Source organism: Capra hircus, chromosome 4 (genome assembly GCF_001704415.2).
Source record: "Capra hircus breed San Clemente chromosome 4, ASM170441v1, whole genome shotgun sequence".
Taxonomy (NCBI): domain Eukaryota; kingdom Metazoa; phylum Chordata; class Mammalia; order Artiodactyla; family Bovidae; genus Capra; species Capra hircus.
Genome location: NC_030811.1, coordinates 5,259,117 through 5,278,841, shown reverse-complemented (window position 1 = coordinate 5,278,841; position 19,725 = coordinate 5,259,117). Strand labels below are relative to the sequence as shown.

Here is a 19,725-nt window from a genome sequence, read left to right as displayed (position 1 = left end):
GAGGGGCCCAGAGAGAGCAGCCAGGTTCATGCAGGTCAGAGGTGCTGGCGGCTGGAACCGCCCTGCTCACTGGCCAGGCGGGCCTCGGGACAGCGGCGACGCCAGGTCTCCCTCCTTGCCTGCTGGGTGGTGAGAGGTGGGGTGAGATCCGAGGAGGAACGGCCGCCCAAGAAGGGCCTCCCAGCCCGGCCGGACACTGGCACATCCAGGCCTGTCCCGACGGACAGCTTCAGACGCTGGCGGCTTCCGGCGAGCAGCGAACGCCGACTGGTCAGATGGTGGGTGCCTGCAGACTTGCTGTAAAACCGCACAGTACAGAAGCTGTTTTCCGCTGTTCACAAAGCACAAGCTGTTGTATGAATTGAGTGGGATTCTAGGCAGTTTAATTCTTAGCAACTCCTTTGAGTTAAATCTGAAATACACACAATAAGAGAAATAAAGTCTCTACACACAGCAAGTCTGGAAGAGCTGCTTCCAAAAAAAATCAGAGGACTGAATTTAACAATAAAAATAGACTTTAAACAAGGGAATGAAACACCAGGAAGATTTTTCACTTTGGCCTTGAAAACATCCTAAAAAGAAACCAGTCACCCTTCTTTACCCAACCACAGAAAGAGTCTGTTTGGCCTGAGTTATGAACTTACATCTGAAGAGAGAGAGAAGCAAGTTGACTACATCCACAGGCCAGTCACTCAGAAACGGTAGACCAGCCTGTTGGTTTAGTTCAAACGCTCATCAGTTTCTGAGTTGAGACCGGAACGCTAACAGAGACTCAGGCAGCTTATATAGATGTAAAATATTTTATTTGTAAATGGTGATCTTCTAAATCTGTGTCCACAAATTCCAAAACCCATAACACTCTGTATACTTCAAAAAATTCAATTTTTGCCAACATTAGATACTATTATACAGAACAGAAAACAAAACAAAAACCCGGGAGGACAAATACTGGTAGGATGTCAGAATATTGTACAAGAGAAGAAAAATATTCAAGAAACAAATTTCATACAGCTATTTATCAAGAGAAAAATATATACAATTGATTTATTCTGTAAGATAAAAATACATCATGCCATATACATTACAAGTTCAGAACTGCATCACTGGATATACCAACAGCTTACAGTCCACTTGAATTGTGCACACAGAAACTTCATTTTATACTCAGCCTGTGAAGTGTCAGTACCAGAATTTTAAGTACAAAATAAAAAGCTAACCTGGTTCAAAATGCTGATTAAGTTTCTACAAGCAAACACAAAACTGTGTGTGTGTGTTTTAATTAAGGAAATGTAAACAAACAGTTCATACAAACACATCTTAAAATTACATCTTCCGAAACCCTATTGCCGGGGTCCCGCAGCTGCAAGCAGTCACATCTCTCTTTTTTTTTTTTTCTTCAAATTTTTGTGTTAAATAAACTAGAGAGTTAAATTTGAGTTCCTGCTACATGATCCTAGTATGTTTACACGATTTTTGTTTTGTGTGTGGCTTGAAACAAAGTTCTAATCAAAACTACTTTTGCTGAAGAAAAATTCAGCTTCCATTTGGGGTTGTTTTTAAGCAGTTATTCACAGTTATCACAAATTGTAAAAGCACAAAAAACCTGACTGAAGAAGTAGGGATGCAACAATATAATGTGAAAAAATTAGTTTAAGTTACCAAAACGGCTATAAAAGTTGTAGTCATAGCATACACTCCGTTCTATCAGAAGCAAGGTGTATAAAACAAGTAAGTACTAATAGACTGTCGTTTCCAAAAAGCCCCAAACACTCTAGGTGGAAATTTTGGTTATTACATAATTATAATGGCATATTTTATAACAAAATTATATTGTAACATCCCTATGAACATTTTATAAGCACCCGAGCTGCTGCAGAGCCTGGTAGCATTTGGTCAATAACTATTTTTATACTGTATTTTTTTTCTCAAAATATTTACATGTTTGTACAAAGTAACAGGGTTTGTTAGTTTTGCAGGTAACAGCAGCAGCTTGGCTTTCTTCTAACTTTTATTTAAAAATAGCTTCATTCACTTATTCAATAATAAATACAAAAAGTTTCTCTTATTTTACAGAAATCAAAAACTACAATAAACTGACTCATGGAATCAAGTATTTAAATGTATTTTAGTGCAAGTTATTGTCCCTTAGCTCTATTCCTAAGGAAGTCATTTCAGTACATTCCTTGTTCAGTGGTGTCTACTTTAGTTTAAAAACTCTTAAGTCAGAGGGCCTGCCCCTTTCTAGATAAGGCCGTGGCCAGCACTTCGGACATCTCCCTCTCGCTGGTGATCTCAGTCTTACATTCATAGGAAGGCCCCGCCCTGGGGCAGGGCAGCCGTCGGCTCTTTGCCCCAGTAAAAGTTTCTCCTTAGTGAGACTCAAGAAACAAGAGGAAACAAAACCCACCCACAGAAAGAAAAAAGGAAGGAAAAGGAAAAAAAAAAAAGTGCTGGACCATTCTGTAAATCGTCGACCTCGGCAGCTCGGGTCAAGTGGCCTCGGTCGGCTTCCTCCTGGTGCTCCTAAGGTAACTCAAGGACCGAGGAAATCAGGACTCCTAGGAGCTACTTTTCAAAAAAGTCATAAAACAGAAAACAAAAACCTCTTTTCTGTCTGCGAAATTCCAACGGCGCGTGGACTCGCTTCTCTCGGGACGAGCCGCCCTCCGAGGCGCGGGGTCGCGTCAGTTCATCCACTTGCGGCAGTTCACGGCTCCACAGTGACAGGGGATCTTGTGCTGGTCGTCCTCAAAGTCAAACTTATAGTCATAGCACAGCTGCCCGCCAAAGACACACAGTGAGAGGCCGCTCCCCCGTCCTCGGCACCCCGGGGCCCGCGGGGAGCTGCTGGCTGCGCCGGGCCGGGCCCCCCCCACTTCCCGGGACCTCCCCGGCCTGCGTCTCCCCGCGTGGGAAGCCCTGTCGTCAGAGCGGCTGGGCGCCTGCCGGACGGCCTCCCCCTGGACCCTGAGCCGAGGATGGACAGGCCGGACGGCACCGCACAGGAAGCAGCCCTCCCGCCCCGAGGGGCGCCCTGCGGTCCTGGGGGGCCCCCCCCTCCTCGCGGCACTCCCACCGTCCACAGCTCTTCCCTAAGGACTCAGGGCGGCTCCCATACAAAAACAATGAGGCAGAGGCTTGGGCGCCGTCAAGGGGCCCCCCCGACAACTCGAGCAGGGATGGGTGCAAGACCAGGTGGGGGGGCCTCCGCTGTCCCCAGGCCACGCTGCCTGTTCGGGGGCACCAGGCTCGGGGCCTCAAATGGGTTCTTCCATGTCCAGTTAGTGAGATGTGCAAGACGAGCCTTGCGTCAACTCGATTTAAAAATGTACGTTCCAGTAAGATGACCCCAAAATACAAGCGTCCTCTCAGGGCAGGGCTGGAAGCTCCAACCGAGTGGAGACCCTCGGGTTCCTCACCCCCATAAAGAGGGGAGGCCCCCACAGAACCCGCCCCGCCGGGCAGCCCCAAGACGTGCTCATCACGTCTGTGACCAAGCCGGGGAATATCAACGCGGTGACGGGGGCTGATGGCCATCCTCACGGGTGACACGCGGAGGGAAGGGACGACTAACGGAGGAGCCAAACTCCAGAAACCTGCTTGCAAAGAGCCCGGGAGCGGGGACTGGTCCGGAGTGCGTACGAGCACCGGGGCCACCCCAGGGCCACCCCAGGGCCACCCCGCCACCAGTGCCGTGACCTGAGCGCCATCAGCTCGGCGCCAGGGGCGGGAGGGGTGAGCGCCGCGGAGGCGGGGCCTCGGGCGGGGCGGGGCCGGGCTTACCTCTTCTCCTTTCTGGATTCTCCGACTGGAGCTGATGATGATCTTGTGGCCGCGCTCGAAGGTCACCACCTCCGCCACGCAGTTGGGGGCACACGAGTGGTTGATGTACCTGCGGGCCGCAGTCCAGAGATGGCTCACGTCCAACACCAGGCGGGCCCTTCCCACCTGCCCGCTCACAGCACGTGCGCCCACGGACACAGACAGCAGAGCGGCTGCAGGACCTCAGCGCCCCAGCCGGCCAGGGAGCCCGGCCCTGGCAGTGAACGTCCTGACCCTGGACTGCCAAGGAATTCCCAAACGTACGGGAAGAATGTAAAGTAAAAACTCTTGCTGTGACTGAAGGGCCCCCCACCCTGGCCCCCGCCTCACCTGGCAGGTCCTCCCGTGAGCGTGGCGTCGATCACGTGGTCACTGTCCATGCGGAACATGTACACGCCTCGGTTCTGAAAGAGAAAGTGCTCAGCACCTGCCTGTGTCCAGGCCGGGAGCGCCCCTCGCCCTGAACCGAAGCAACACCTGGCAGGTCGCCTGTGATGCCAGGCTCACTGATCCCATTACGGCCTCGCAGACAGTAACGCCGACGGAAAACCCAGGGAAAATAGGAGACTATCCAGGCGTGGTTTCCAGGGTCACAGCCAGCCCAGGCCCCGGGCGCCCAGAGGCTCAGAAGGACGAGAGCTCACCTGGGACTCGTAGAGCTTCTCCTTCCTGTTGGCGACCTCGTTCCGGATGATGGTCCCGATGTACTCGATGACCATGGTGTGCTTCTCGATGTCCCGGGCAGCGTACAGGCCCAGCCCCTGCGGAAACGCGCGCACGCCTCAGAGCCACTGGCTTCCGGCAGCAGGCCTGCGTGCTCCTTCAGGCAAAGGTCCTGCCCTCAGTCCCAGCAGACGCCCCAGGAAGACCCCACCTGAAGTCTTGTGGCCTCTGCACGGACTTCACTCTCATCTGGACCCGTAACACTGGACTTGTCTTCAATTTTTCCACCTAAAGTCATGGTATCACTCCCTCGTTTATCTTTTTTTTACACTAAACCCTGAGGGCATTTTTACAAAGTGTTTCTATCTGGCCATCTTTTCTGGTGGGCTTCCCTGGTGGCTCAGCTGGTAAAGAATCTGCCTGCAATACGGGAGACCAGGGTTTGATCCCTGGCTTGGGAAGATCCCCTGGAGAAAGGAAAGGCTACCCACTCCAATCTTCTGGCCTGGAGAATCTCATGGACTGTATATGTATAGTCCATGGGGTCGCAGAGTCAGACACGACTAAATGACTTTTACACATCTTCTCCCATTCGTGATTATCACACCCAGATCCCACCAACTAAACAGGCTAATGGCTTCTGCTATTAATTTTATCCCACTGTGATTTCTAAAAGGACACAACAAACTTATGAAGCAGGAACAGGGCTCAGTGTAAGGGACTATTACAATGTGAGTTTCTGCATTCTCAACTAAACCGACCAGAAGACCCCCCACACACACACACCGGACACAGTCCTTGTCAAGTACCATCTGGGAATAGACGGTACGGGGGCTGTTATTGGGAGACTTTGGGGTGAGAATTAACTTCTGAAAAGAAATACTCATGCGGTTTGTGTGTTCAATTCCAGGTGCGACTCCAATGTGACAAAGCAGGATATACAGAAAGAATCTGCATGGAGGTGAGTACAGCTCAGTGTAAGAGACCAGAAGGTCATTGGAAATGAACTGAGAATCCAAACAGCCAGGCACACGTGAACACTTCGTGAAGGAGCTTGGTAGTATTGAAATTCAGTTTAACATGGATGGGTTATGTATTACTAAATGGTGCCCCCACAACTGGTTATTCAACAGAAGAAAAAAAAATGTCTTAAAACACAAAAAATAAAATCACTGAAAGAAAAAGAATCTAAGAAACTACATATGCAATCTACAGTCTTAACCAAGGATAGAAGCTATGGAAAATTATATGTTTGACTGTATAAAAGTTAATACTCCTAGAGTAAAAAACATTCCACACTTACTGAGGTATTTTCCCCTAAAAAACATCTTTTGCCAAACAGTACAAGTTCTTATAAATTGAAAAATGGACAAAGGATATGGATATGCAATGCAGTTCATAGCAAGCAAACATAAATGGAAAACCCAAAAGGCTGCAACTGAGGTGACAACACCAGTCTGTGCTTAACAGGCTGGCAAAAATATAAAAGCGTCCTAACACTTCAAATGGGAAAACAAGAAAAAGTTTCATACTCTGCAGGAGAAGAGCATACAATTACAGCCTGTTTAGAAAGCAGGCAATGTCTACAAAAATGAAAAGTACATGTATTTCTATGCAAAAATCTCACTTGGGAGCACACATTCCACAGAAGTTACATGGGTATCTGTACAAGTCCTGACGGCAATGCTGTTTCAGGAAAGAACTCCAAACACAAGAAATGCTCGGCATTAGTACAATGGTTTAACCAATCACAGCTCGTCGATTTCACAGAAAGGAAGAGCCACTGAAGAATGAATTAGAGCTAGATGTGTCTGAATACTGGTGAGAAAAGGAAGACCCAGCAAAGTGTAGATAACATGACCCTGCCTTCCCACACGCACACAGACACGTATGTGCTGTTAAGAGAGCAGCATGGGGAAAAACACGGTCTTTCGCAGGTTGTTAGCATGAGGACCTGGGAGGTGGACGGAAAGGAGGTGACAGAGGGAGGGAAAAAAAGGCGAGCAATTACCAAGAGCCCTCAAAAAAGATGACGGATTGAACACAGGCGGTTAAAAACCCTTCACACAACCGGGAAAGAAACCAACACTGAAGAGCAGGAAGGCAGCATGAACGAGCCATTTGGAAACATCTTAAACGGAGAAGCCACTGAGCAGAGGAGGATGCTGGCGTGGCCGGAAGCAGAAGTTGAGCACTGTCGGCCCCAGGAGCCGAGACACGCTCCTTCAGAGACGAGAAAGAGAGTGCACACGTCTGTAACACGCAAACAAAGTGCCAGAGGAAAAGACAAAGAGGAGCAGGTGCAGACACCACGCAGAAGCATCTCAGAGTCAGGACGAGGAACCCCAAGACAAGGCCACGCAGAGATCAGAGCTGAGACGGAGTCTTCTCTGGTGGCATGAGGACCATCACGAGTCTTCTCTGGCGGCATGAGGACCATCACGGGCCCACCTGGGGGGCCAGACTCGGAAGACCAGGGACCACAAACCTGCAACCTGGGCAGAGCCTCAGGTGATGCTCCTGCTCGGGGGCTGGGGCCACACTGAGACCCTGATCTCAGGGACCCAGTATTTGTGTGGAGAGAAACAGAGGCAGGACTTTGCAGAAGAATCAGCACAGAAACATTTCTTAGACTCATGGCCACACTGCTTCAGGCTGAAAGGACTCACCACTGGGGAAAGCAACGGGCCCACTTTGCTAAAACACTGAAACAGTGAGTCAGAAGAAGATCCTGAAAGTTTCCACATGAAGAACATGGATAAACAGCGTGTGAAAGCCACCTTCTACCTGAGGGACCAGCATGGCTTGTGACTGGGACTGCACAGGAGGGGCGGGCAGGCCTGCACGGTGCCCACAGGTGAGGCGGTCAGAGCAGGGCAGCAGAGCTGGGGTGGGTCAGAGCAAACCTCAGAGAGAGAAAGGCAACAGACCCCGACGATGCTGTGGGTCTATGCACTGAGGCCGATGACACAACTAGCAGTGGTGCCCTCACTCAGCAACACGAGGAGCCTGGGGGAGGACCTGGGTCCCCGGACCCGCCTCGGCGAGTGTGACCCGGATCCCGGAACCCGCCTCAGCGAGCGTGACCTGCCCCAACGATGCTGTGGGTCTGTACACTGAGGCCAACGCACACAACTAGCAGTGGTGCCCTCACTCAGCAACACGAGGAGCCTGGGGGAGAACCTGGGTCCCCGGACGCACCTCAGCAAGCGTGACCCGGGACCCGCCTCGGCGAGTGTGACCTGCCCCGGCGATGCTGTGGGCCTGTGCACTGAGGCCGACGCACAGAACTAGCAGTGGTAACCTCACTCAGCAACACAAGGAGCCTGGGGGAGAATCTGGGTCCCCGGACCCGCCTCGGCGAGCGTGACCTGGGTCCGGGGACCCGCTCTGGCGAGTGTGACCCAGGTCCCAAGACTCGTCCCGGCGAGCATGACCTGGATCCGGGGGCCCGCCTCAGCGTGACATGGGTCACCTCGGAAGTGTGACATGGGTCCCAGGACCCGCCTCAGCGAGCGTGACCCAGGTCCTGAGACCCACCTCAGAAGTGTGACCTGGGTAAACTTGAATGCCTATTAGCCTCAAGACAGTTTTACCTGTTCCACAACCTACCCAAATACACGATGATTTCATGAAAAGGCGGCTTCCAAAATTGGGCACCTTTTGAAAACATTTTCATTTGTATTTTTCACAAGCAACTTTAACCCTAGTGAGCTTGCCACGTCTCCCGTGCAGGGAGAATACAACGCTCCCTGCATCCCGTGGGGTCTCAGCACAATGTAAAGACGTGTTCAGAGGCCAGCTCCCATTTGGGGAAGAACAGAGTCTGCGTCCTGAGACCGCAGATGGAGCGGCTAGTGCCCAGGCCTCATACAACACTGCCCGACAGGGTGTCTCTCTCCGCGGCCTGCAGCCTCCTGGCTCGCACACTGGACAGCCCCCTCTCCCCGAGAGTGCCCCGCCCGCCTCTCGCCATCCTGGACATGCAGCCCCCGCTCACCTGAATCCGGGACCGGGCCAGGTACACGTTGGACTTCCACTCAGTCTTCATCTTCCGGTACTGCGACGACTTGGAGTGGACGAACTGCTTGCTGTAGGGCGCGCTCAGCTCCCCGGTGACGGTGCTCTGGAAGGACTTGGAGGTGCTGGTGCTGTTCAGGGTGTGAGGCCTGCGGACGGCGGACGCCGACAGGGAGAACACAAGGGGGACTGAAGGCGTCTCCGGGTGGGCCCAGCGGGTCCAGCTGGTGCTGACAGGCATACACACGGGGAACCGCCGAGCGGGCCGCGCGGCCAGGCCGCAGCGAGCCGCAGACACAGCCAGGGACAGCGGGGTTTGTAAGCAGCAGACGCGCCAAGCACAGACACCACTAGGAGGCCTGGAAACCCCGGGCTGCACTATGTGAAGTCAAAACAAAATACCTTAACACAAACCTCTTGGCATGGGCACTCATTTTAGGTTCGGACCGGGCACAACCTGTGGGGTTGACGGCCAGCGGCAGCTCCATGAGGGGGTTCCGGCCGTACCGGAAGGTGTAGTTTTCACATGCCTCAACCCCAGGGAGCTGGAGAGAAGCAGAGACAGACAGACAGGTAACTCATGTGATCAAGACTGCAGGCAAGACAGACCCGCCAGAGCACGCCCCAAACAACTCTGTGAAGACAACGTGTCGATGTTTTCAGGATGCCGGCAACATGAGGCTCTGTGCAGACAGAAGCCACCGCCCTCGGAGCCTGACTGTGTGGTGAGCTCACTGCGGCCGGGTCCTGGGAGTTGGGGTGACCTGAGGGCGGCTCGCAGGACCACCTGTGTCACAGGCCTTTTCTGCAGCCTGTCTCCTGTGGACCCTGCCCGTGAGAGGCGTGACAGAGGCCCAGCACCTGGGGAGGGTGCGGCCGAAGCAAGCGGTGGCTTCCGGGGTGTCCTCTCTGCTCCACAGAAAGCCCGTCAGTGACTTTCTTGAAAACAATGCCTTACAAGCTACACAGTTTTCCACGAGCATTGTGTATAAACTCACTATTACATGTGTGTGACATGCAGGTGTCAGGGACTCAGGGCTCATGAAATCCAGCCACGTGCTAGTGACCAACCTGGGCCTTGGTGGGAGAGTGGATGTGAACGCCGGGCACCAACCTGCCGCCCCGCAGGAGCAGGGCCTCACCCCACCGCACGGCTGACACCCAGCCCCACAGACCCTGAGCCCTGTGACCTGCCTCAGCACGTCAACACGGACACAGGAGCGACTCACGAAGGCCTGTTTTCTCTCAGGCAGGAGCTCATCACCGGCCAAGCCACTCCCTGGAAGTGTGGGGACCGTGACCACCCCGCCCGGCGTTAGGGGACACGTGTGGCGGGACAGGAGGGCAGCCCCGCACTCACTGACTCGGCGATCCGTGCCACTGCAGAGACGGTCAGGCCGAACAGGTCCTCCCCTTTTAGATAGGCTGGGAAAAGCTGCAGCATTTCAGATTTTTTCCTTACACAGGCCACGGGCTCCAAAATTTTATCCCAAACACCTACATATGGACAAAAAGACATTTTCTAATAACAAACTTGCTCTCAGGTAAAGAGGAAAAAGGATGTCATACAAAAACAAAAGCAAAATGAAGACCCACTGCTCACAAAGACTCACCAGATCCAAGTGAAGCCCATGGGCAGGTTATCACCTGCTTATTGGATGGCAGTAGTTTTTAATTAAAGACTTTTTATAAAGTTTTGGGGGAAAGAACACGCTACAGTCAGAGAATTAAACAATAAAGCTGGAAAGTAAAGTCTAACATAACTCAAATTCATGCTGGCCATGCAGCGTATCAGATTTTCAAACAATTAATCCACTTAAGTAACACCTGCAGATAGATCCTTTCCTCTCAGAGTTAAATCAAAATCTGAAATTGATATTTCATTGGAATTATCTTTGGAGCATTTTCTCTTTAAAAAAAAAAAACAAACTACTAAACTTACTTAAAAAAAGCAGTTCTGCACCACTTTCTACATCAATAAAAACAACAATCTAGGCTTAGCTAACCTAGAGGCCAAAATTAAGCGACTGATTTCTGGTTCTAAACTTAGCATCTGATGATCCTGAGATAAGACAATCTGTACAATATGCTTTATTTTTTTCCCACCTTCTAGGTGATGTTAAGAGGGTCCCTTAAGGTGACAAGCAACCTCTACCTAGAAGTCAGTCTATCTATCTAATACACCATTGGCATTTCTAAGTACACCCTGATGTGAGGAAGTCTAGCGAGCGTTTGGCAAAGACAAGGGGGCCGAGACCCGCGTTTGTCAGCGGAGAGCCGCCCTGCTGCCCGGACACACAGCCGCGAGCAGACCCCGGGGAGCACTGTGGCGAACCCTTCCCTGGCCTCAGGCTGTAGGGATGCGCCTGACCTTTGGGCGAGGTGTCGCTCAGGACGAGGTCCTCGTGGCCCTGCTCCACGACCCTGATGAGGAACACGGGGCGGCCGTCCTGCTCCTCGATGGAGCAGAGGTAGCGGCAGCGGCGGTTGGCGTATCGCGTGCTCCAGTACAGCCGGCTGGCCTCGTAGCCTACGGGGAAGAGCGCCGTGGGCGAGTGGAAGGCCGGCATCTGCTGCGGGAGCAGCTGGCCGATGGCGTGGAAGACGAGGCTGCCCACGCGGAAGGTGTGCTCGCGCTCGCCGCGCTGCACAATGCTGGCGATCTGCCGCACCTCGTCGCGCTGCACGTACACCCTCCTGAAGACGGCGAAGTAGCTCAGCTCCTGCTCGTGGAGGCCCTTTGGTTTGTGCATGGGACAAAGCATAGTTTTATCTTTAAAAAACATGCATTGTGCTTTAATGGCGCAAGTGAAGTGGTAAATGTTGGTGCAGCGGAACCGGTGACAGCCACCGGTGGCCCCCGTCTTGTGGCAGAAGACGCATTTCATCTGCAGGCCCCTCCGCAGGGCCAGCTCCACGTTGATCAGGGCGCCAGCCTGGGTCTCATAGACCTCCGTGGACCACAGTGCACAGTTCAGGTGGACCCACAGGTCCAGGTCGAGGTTGAGCAGCCTCGCCGGCCCGTCCGTCAGCCCGTCGCCCTCTTCGTGGCAGAAGCAGCACTTGCGGTAGTCTTTGGGCACAGGGTCAGGCTTCAGGGAGGTGCCCAGCTTCTTCAGAAACTCATCGATCTCCTCCTCGCAGGGGGGCTGGAAGGCCCCCTTGGGGACCACGATGTGGATGCTCCACTTCCTCCACTTCATCCCTCTCCACTTCTTAGGGATCGGCCTGCAGTCTTCAAACCCACCGTGGACAGTTCTCAGCCGAGGCTTTAACTTGACTGTGACCTTAAGCTCATCAGGCTTTGCCTCCACTTTGGCCGCTTCAAAAGCAGGAGGGAAAGAGATGGGAGGGGACGCCGGGGGTGAGGCTCTCTCCTGGAGCTGTGGTAGGCAGCGCACGTCTAGCGAGGAGATGTTGTTGTTGTACTGATGCGGCGCTTTGGGAGGCAGCTCTCTTACAGGTGACTGCGGCAACGAAGGAGCGGATTCCTGCGCAATCGAGAAAAACAATGAGAGTCATTCCAAAGCTCCAAAGTAATTCTGCCTAAAGCAAGCAGCCAGGCAGCAGTTCTAACAGCGTGTGTGGGTCTGTAAGCGAGGGGTGAGGAAGCACGCACAGCAGACGTCGACACTGAGCGCCCACCGCACCGCACGCACCTAACAAGTATTGACTGGGGTGGGGAGGGGGGCTGGGGGGAAGGGTTTCTCTACAAAGATTTAACTCTGGAGAACATTCTGTGCTTAAACCTTCATGGATCCTCCCGTTTCAAATCATCATAAAGCCTGAAAACTCAGTGTTGCCACAGGAGCGAATATAATTTACTCGATGAAACAGTGTTCCTTGTGAAACCAAATGAAAACTTAATCTTCTATGAGCTTGTCCCACCCTTTGAAATTCCTCTTTGTTAATCCTAGGCTTAATAAATGGGCATAAATGTGAAAGATGGGGAAGATGTCCCCAACAGTAAGTCGTATTTAACTTTTTCTCAGAGGCTGCCTGGCTCCCACTGAGCCACTGAAGGGGCTGAGCTGAGATAGAAGCCTGGTTAGTTCCTCTTTAGATATAAAGTATCATAAACGAATCAACAGCAAACGAATCAACCGCAAACCTGCAGGATCCCCCCATCCAGCACCATTCTGAAAAATAGACAAGCCTCACTGAAAATCCAGCAGCAGGCAGGCGCTGTATACTGACGTAAGCAACTATCTGGTGAAGAAATCAACTTCTCCCTTCTAGGCTCATATATTTTGCAGTCTAAATTTATTTGGCACTTAGCTTGAATTTAATTACACCAGGCACTGCTGCTGGTTAGAAAATTAGACTGGACTGACCGAGACAGTCTGCATCTCACCTTGCTTTCTGAGGTTTTTGCTTGTGCAGTTGATGAATAGAGAATAAAGCAGTTGTTACTACAGAAGACGATGTCCCTCTCCACTCTGCCGGGGCCGTCTCGGGAGCCCTGGAAAGCAGAGAAGGGTGTGGCAGCTCAGCAAGTCGGAACTCAACAGAGAGGAGATCACACAGAGCAGTTTCTGCTGCTGTTCTTAAGTGAAGCCGAAAAGTAGCTACAAACCAATTATTTAGCATAGAATAATTTAGCCAGAGAGAAAAACATTAACAAACTCTCCATATTTCACTCTGTTTAAAAATATGTGCTTCTCCTAAGGGCCCTGCAGAACAGGCTGCTGTAGCTACAAGCACATGAGATATACGCCAACGCTACTTCCAGGAGGAGGCATCCACAGGGCCATCAATGGGCTCCTCTGGACGTGGGAGAGGGCAGCGCCCAGGACACGGTGGGGCGGGGAGGGAACACCCGAGTACCTGGTTCACAAAGGCCAGATCTCTGGCCGACTTCCTCACGCCGCTGCCCAGGATGACCACCTTGCAGTGACAGCACCACTGGGGCCTGAGCGCCGCGCGCGCTGAGACGCCGCGGCCGGCATCCTTGTATCCACAGAGACCTGGGGACAGAGTGCGCGTCAGCAACAAGCACCAGCAGCACGGGGCGTGCGGCACGGCGCCCGTCCACCGGGCGCGGCGCGCGGCTCCAGGCCTTCAGTGAGAGCAGTCTTCTTGGCAGTGGTTGCGGGGCATCTGCTCTGTGCAGGACACTGGGGGACGAGGAAAGGAAGCTCTCCTCACATGGCTGGACACAGGGCTGGGAGAAGCGCAGAATGAACCTGGGACACACACGTCATCTCCAGTCTACGTGTGAACCCTGGACACACGCGTGTCATCTCTGGTCTGCATGTGAACCCTGGACACATGCGTGTCATCTCCAGTCTAGGTATGAACCCTGGACACATGCGTGTCATCTCCGGTCTACATGTGAACCCTGGACACACGTCACCTCCGGTCTACGTGTGAACCCTGGACACATGCGTGTCATCTCCAGTCTATGTATGAACCCTGGACACATGCGTGTCATCTCCGGTCTATGTGTGAACCCTGGACACACATGTCATCTCCGGTCTACGTGTGAACCCTGGACACACACGTGTCATCTCTGGTCTGTGTGTGAACCCTGGACACACGCGTGTCATCTCTGGTCTATGTGTGAACCCTGGACACACGCTTGCCATCTCCGGTCTACGTGTGAACCCTGGACACACGCGTGTCATCTCCGGTCTACGTGTGAACCCTGGACACACACGTGTCACCTCCGGTCTACGAGTGAAGTGAGTCGGGAGGGAGAGTGCTTCTGCTTGTAGGTGAAGATGACACGAAATGTCTTATGGAAAGTGAAGAGGCTCACACACCAGAGTCTTACGTGAGTGCAACAGGAAAGTCACAGAGAGACAGAGAGATTCTGGGGCTAAGATAAAAACTGGTCAGGACCCGATTAGAAGGCCCGAGGCCCCGCAGAGTGCAGCACTTGTGTGGCTGCGGAGGGTCACGGGGAGAAGCAGGGCGGACCTGAGTGACCGAGGGGCTGGAGCTGAGGACTCAGCCTCTCCCAGGGAGGCCCGAGCGCGGCTGGGCTCCAACGGCAGGCGAGCGCGAACAAGACGCAGCAGCCCAATGAGCGAAGAGACGAGGGGCGTGGGGCAAGGCTGGGGGCGGGGGGGCCTTGCTCGGCTGAGGCAAGGGCCACCCCTCTCGGCGGCGGGAATGGTGCTGGCAGGCCTGCGGCAGAGAAAGGCCTGGAGACAGCGCGGGAGAGATGGGAAAGGACACAGGTGGGACAGTCTGTCTGCACCCTGGGCGCAGGGGAAGTGGGCAGGGGGGTGAACAAGTCTGGGGGTGCAATGAGCGCCCCGCTGACGCAGGCTCTAATGCAGCCCCGGGCACCACAGATCAGGTCACCACAGAAGGCAGAACACACGGGGGTTAATCCACCGAGGACCGGCCGGCATGTGACCTGTTATTCGCTAAGACCGAAGTGAGATTGCAGAGGAGGAGCGTGACTTTGGCGTCAAGAGCGTTTCGAGTTAGTGACACGTAAACCAGCTCACCATTGCTTGCCGGAGGGAGCGGCGTGCTAGGCTGCTTCAGGTGGAAAGAGCTGGCTAGCCTGGGAGGGCGCGCAGATCCTGGTGGAGGCCCACGAAGAAATACACGCTGTCGATACTCCAAACCTGGGTTTACTCTGTGGCTACTGACCAAACCCACGGATGGAACATCTGGAGCATTACTAACCTCGTAGCTGTTAGGGATCCGAACATGGAGGAGGTCGGAAAATGCAGCCACAACACTGCTAATGTTCTAGAACAAAGGCAAACACTGCGTTACCGCCCAGAGGAACAGAGGACACCGTGGGAACACTCACGCTGGGACAAACACATACACTGCAAGCAAACCCAGCCATTCTTGTTCAGACCTGAGAGTCTCAGGAGGAGGAAGGGTTGCGATGGGCCAATATCCAAACAAAGCTCTCATAAACAGAGGTCCTCGCACAGGGGCTCCAATTAATGTTAAGCATCCATCAGAGCATTAAATTGTTTTAGATGTTTTAGCACAAGCAATGAGCGAGTAATAAGACTTGTCATGGTTTTTGCAGCTGGTCAGAAGCTTCGTTCAAGTGGACTCTTGCAGCTCTGGGCAGAAGTCTGCCATAATCTACAAGAACACACCACTATTTTCTGTTGACAACCAAAACACCCCGTCAGTGACTATGAACTTGGCTGCCAACAAAATGCCTTCAAGAATTAACAGAGTCCTCAGAAATGTACTAATGTCTGATACGGGAACTGGAACACATTCATAGCTGATGAGAAAGTTCCTCACTGCTTAACTGTGTGAAAACAGTCATCAAAAGGCTGCTCTCTAAGGAGTGCTCCACATACCCACATACACACTAAGGAATGCTCCGTGTACACACACACACTCTAAGGAGTGCTCCGCGTACACACACACTCTAAGGAGTGCTCCGCGTACACACACACTCTAAGGAGTGCTCCACATACCCACATACACTCTAAGGAGTGCTCCGCGTACACACACTCTCTAAGGAGTGCTCCGCATACACACACACACTCTAAGGAGTACTCCGCGTACACACATACACTCTAAGGAGTGCTCCGCGTACACACACTCTCTAAGGAGTGCTCCGCAAACACACACCACTCTAAGGAGTGCTCCGCATACACACACACACACTAAGGAGTGCTCTGCGTACACAGACACTCTCTAAGGAATGCTCTGCGTACACACAGACACTCTCTAAGGAGTGCTCCGCGTACACACTCTTTAAGGAGTGCTCCGCATACACACAGACACTAAGGAGTGCTCCACATACACAGACACTCTCTAAGCAGTGCTCTGCGTATGCACACACACTCTAAGGAGTGCTCCACGTACACAGACACTAAGGAGTGCTCCGTGTACACACACACACACTCCAAGGAGTACTCCACATAACCACATACACTCTAAGGACTGCTCCGCGTACACACACACTCTAAGGAGTGCTCCGTGTACACAGACACTCTAAGGAGTGCTCCGCGTACACACAGACACTCTCTAAGGAGTGCTCCACGTACACAGACACTCTCTAAGGAGTGCTCTGCGTACGCACACACACTCTAAGGAGTGCTCCGCGCACACACAGACACTGAAGAGTGCTCCATCTATACATTCTTTAGTAAAACGACGAGAGCTCTGACTTCACCCGCCCTTTCTGTCTGGCTTCGGCTGAGACCGGCCCACCACGCTCGCAGCAGCGGGCATGTGGGGGCGGCTCAGCCAGCCCTAGCCTGGTGCTGCTCTGCAGGCCACGCAGCCAGCCCACCTTTACCTCAGCAGCTGCAGGGTGCAGGGTGATTGCCACAGATATCAGACCCGACCTGGGACCATTTGGGGATGAGCCAAAAGGTGACGTGAAAAATAAAGTGCCTGGCTCAGTTTTGATATCATTCCTTCTGGATTCCAAGCCTTAAAAAAACAGCAAGGACAAGCTGCGTGTTAAGCCTTTTCTAGACTCAAGCAGTAGCCCACCCTCCCCCACACCGGGTGCCCCTACCTCTGCCGGCGTTGCTGGGAAGGATGGGGATGATGGGGGACGGCACGGGCTCCGGGGGCTCCTCTTTGACTAGTGACAGGTCCGGGTACCTGCTCACTTCCATCCCAACCACGCTCTCAGGGGAGGATGAGGGGACAAAGCTGTCAGGGCTGTCCCGCTCTCCCCCGTGCTCCTGCACCCTGAGAGGAGGGGAAACACGTGTGGGCATACGGGCACATCCACCGCGGGGGCTTCCCGCAGCGGCCCTGCCTGTCCACGCCTGTGACCTCACTGTGACTGCACAGCGACGGTAACATGAGAAGCCACAGATTCAGTTCGGACCAAACAGGAATTCCCTTGGAAAGAAATAAATGTGTTGAACTATGAAGTAACTGAAGTACATGTCTTCTGACTAAAGCTTCAGCATCCAAGTTTAAAGAGCTGGCAAAGGAGGAAGATGCTGCATCTGTAACTCAGCACAGACAGAAGGCTCCCAGCCCTGCAGGGTCCCAGCCCAGCGAGACGTGTGTAGGAAGAGGGGCAAGTGCGTCCCCCACGCGGCCAGTCTCAGGGCAGACAGCTCTCCCACGGCTGCAGCTGACTTAAAGAGGGGAAGGGTGAGAACCTGAAGGCCTCAGGCTTCAGAGGCCTGTATTTTTCTTAATGGATAAAGTTAAAGTGAAAAAAACAGAAGAGATGAGACCAGAAGCTAAAGGTTACCAAGGCAACTGGGGCTGGAAGGCGAATGTGTCCTGGGCTAAACGTGGCAGGGCAGCCTGAGAGCCTGGGGTCTCACCCATCCCCGAGCAGACACCTTTGTGCTGAAGGATGTGGTTTAAGCAGCGTTTAACACGGGACCCAGGAGAGGGTCCCTGAACAACCAGGGTGGGCACTATACACGCACACCTGGGAAGCTGCCCACCACATGGCGCCTGACTCACGACTCACACAAAGCCAGCAGTGAGGTGCAGGAGGAAGAGGCCTGGGTCCTAACTCTGGACAAGGCCTCCCAGTCAGCCCACAGCTTTCTCATTAATAAAGCAGAGGAACTTCAGCTTGGACAATGATCTTTGGAATACTGTGCATGTCCCACTGCTTTACTGTCTATTTGATTATTTGCTGAATTTCCTATATCAGGAGATTTCTAAAATGTACAAATTATATTTAATCATAAGAATTTTTATAATGGATAAATTCTGAAGAAAATTACTCACCAAATTTTACCTTTTAAATGTCTTTACATGCCTTTCCTATAGACGTTATGCTATATACAAACATAAACAATGTTTCCTAATAAATGAAATAACTAACAGGTATCTGAGAGCAAGGAACGCCTACCTTAATTCCTCCTGGTTGTTATGGGGCGGAGTTGGGAGTGAGGCGGGGACGTCCACCGTTTCGGGGCCTTGAGCAACCGCTCTGGCCAGCAAGTCATCTTGTGGTCTGAACGGCAGCTGAAACCCTTTAGATCCTAGGCTTTTGGTAACTGGAAAAGTAAAAACACAAACCCCCCAAGTACGTTCAGCTGAACCGATGGATGGGAAGAACCCCACAATCTGATTGCCATCTCACCGCATGAAGCGGCATGCGCGGGCTTGGCATCCTACCTTCGTGGCTCACTAACACGCCAGCTTTTCCAGCAAGCTCTTCAGTTGTTGCAAAACCATTTGCCATCTTCTGACAAGCCATAGGAGGTGGTGTAGGAGGAAGAGAGGCAGGGGGTGTTGGAGGATTACTTAAATTATTCTGCTGCAGGAGACCAAAAAATTTTAAAATTATATGCTACAGAGCAAATATGCCATGACCTTGCTAAAACTTAGTTCTGTGAATTTTTAGCACAGGGAAGCAAGGCTACAGAAATGTAATCAGATGCATCTTCATTCCTAAAGTGCACACCAAGAAGAAAAAGAGATGTGCAGGCCAGGAGGCTCTTCCGTGGAGCAGATACCCACAATCCTCTGGACATGCTACCCACAGGCTCGCTTTCCCCAGCTTGCGTACTCAGTTTTGAAATTAAGAAGCAAATTGACACTGTGCCTCATTCAGTTCTATACAACTCACTTGAAGTTTCACTGTTAAAGCCAGTGAAGGATAGCTTTAAATTCAACCAATAAACAGTAATTAAGTTAAGATATGCCCCAGTTCTATCAAAAATTTGAGAATGTTAGATCCCGCTCCAATAACTGCAACTCGTGTGTTAGGTATTAGCATCTGGATTGTCCAGAAATCTCAAAAAGAAGCAAAAGGAGTAGCAATAATACTAAACGGATCGAGCCATTAGCACACATAGTTCCCTCCGAACAGTTCTCCCTGTCTGTCACCCCTTTGTCATTTGACTTGTTTGTCTCTCGGGAACTGTTGGCATCTACCAACACCATCACGCTAAGCAAGTGCAGGGCACAGTCAACATGCTGCAAAGACCTAGGAGCTCACGAAGATGATGAGGCTGTGTGGAGAACAGCCCGCATCAGAAGAGAAGGCGTTTGCAAGAGCTGGGAGAGGTTCTAACTGGAGAGGAAAGCGGACCACGGTAACACACAGAGCACCACAAGAGAAGGGCTTTAACACTGAAGAAGAGACGCCCCCAGGGACACTGATGATGCTCTCAAGCATTTTTGCAAAAAAAAAAAAGATCACTTTACACAAGTCGGATGTGAAGTCAAGAATATCTAACGAGCCTATCACAAAACTTTGTTTAAAAAAAAAATACCAAAGGATAAACATGGTTTAGTTTGGTATTATTTTAATAGCTTAAGGATTAATGCATAGTTGCA

The 19,725-nt window shown here is 52.1% G+C and overlaps 1 protein-coding gene across 18 annotated transcripts in view; it reads right to left on the bottom strand.

The window, feature by feature from the left end:
- KMT2C (lysine methyltransferase 2C) overlaps nt 794–19,725 on the bottom strand; it is a 258,254-nt gene continuing 239,322 nt past the window's right edge. For 14 of the 18 annotated variants that reach the window (XM_018046667.1, XM_018046669.1, XM_018046680.1 and 11 more), the window contains 15 exons: nt 18,559–18,700; nt 18,290–18,437; nt 16,973–17,151; nt 16,748–16,884; nt 14,967–15,216; nt 13,333–13,472; nt 12,860–12,967; nt 10,877–11,996; nt 9,866–10,002; nt 8,908–9,050; nt 8,486–8,654; nt 4,467–4,583; nt 4,153–4,226; nt 3,784–3,892; nt 794–2,777 (listed from right to left, as the gene is read on the bottom strand). In XM_018046667.1, the coding sequence (XP_017902156.1) occupies nt 2,685–2,777; nt 3,784–3,892; nt 4,153–4,226; nt 4,467–4,583; nt 8,486–8,654; nt 8,908–9,050; nt 9,866–10,002; nt 10,877–11,996; nt 12,860–12,967; nt 13,333–13,472; nt 14,967–15,216; nt 16,748–16,884; nt 16,973–17,151; nt 18,290–18,437; nt 18,559–18,700 (3,066 nt within the window). In that variant the 3' untranslated portion in view covers nt 794–2,684. Of the gene's footprint in view, nt 2,778–3,783; nt 3,893–4,152; nt 4,227–4,466; nt 4,584–8,485; nt 8,655–8,907; nt 9,051–9,865; nt 10,003–10,876; nt 11,997–12,859; nt 12,968–13,332; nt 13,473–14,966; nt 15,217–16,747; nt 16,885–16,972; nt 17,152–18,289; nt 18,438–18,558; nt 18,701–19,725 lie in introns of those variants that run through there. The other 4 variants (XM_018046676.1, XM_018046677.1, XM_018046672.1 and 1 more) reach the window with 3 other exon arrangements.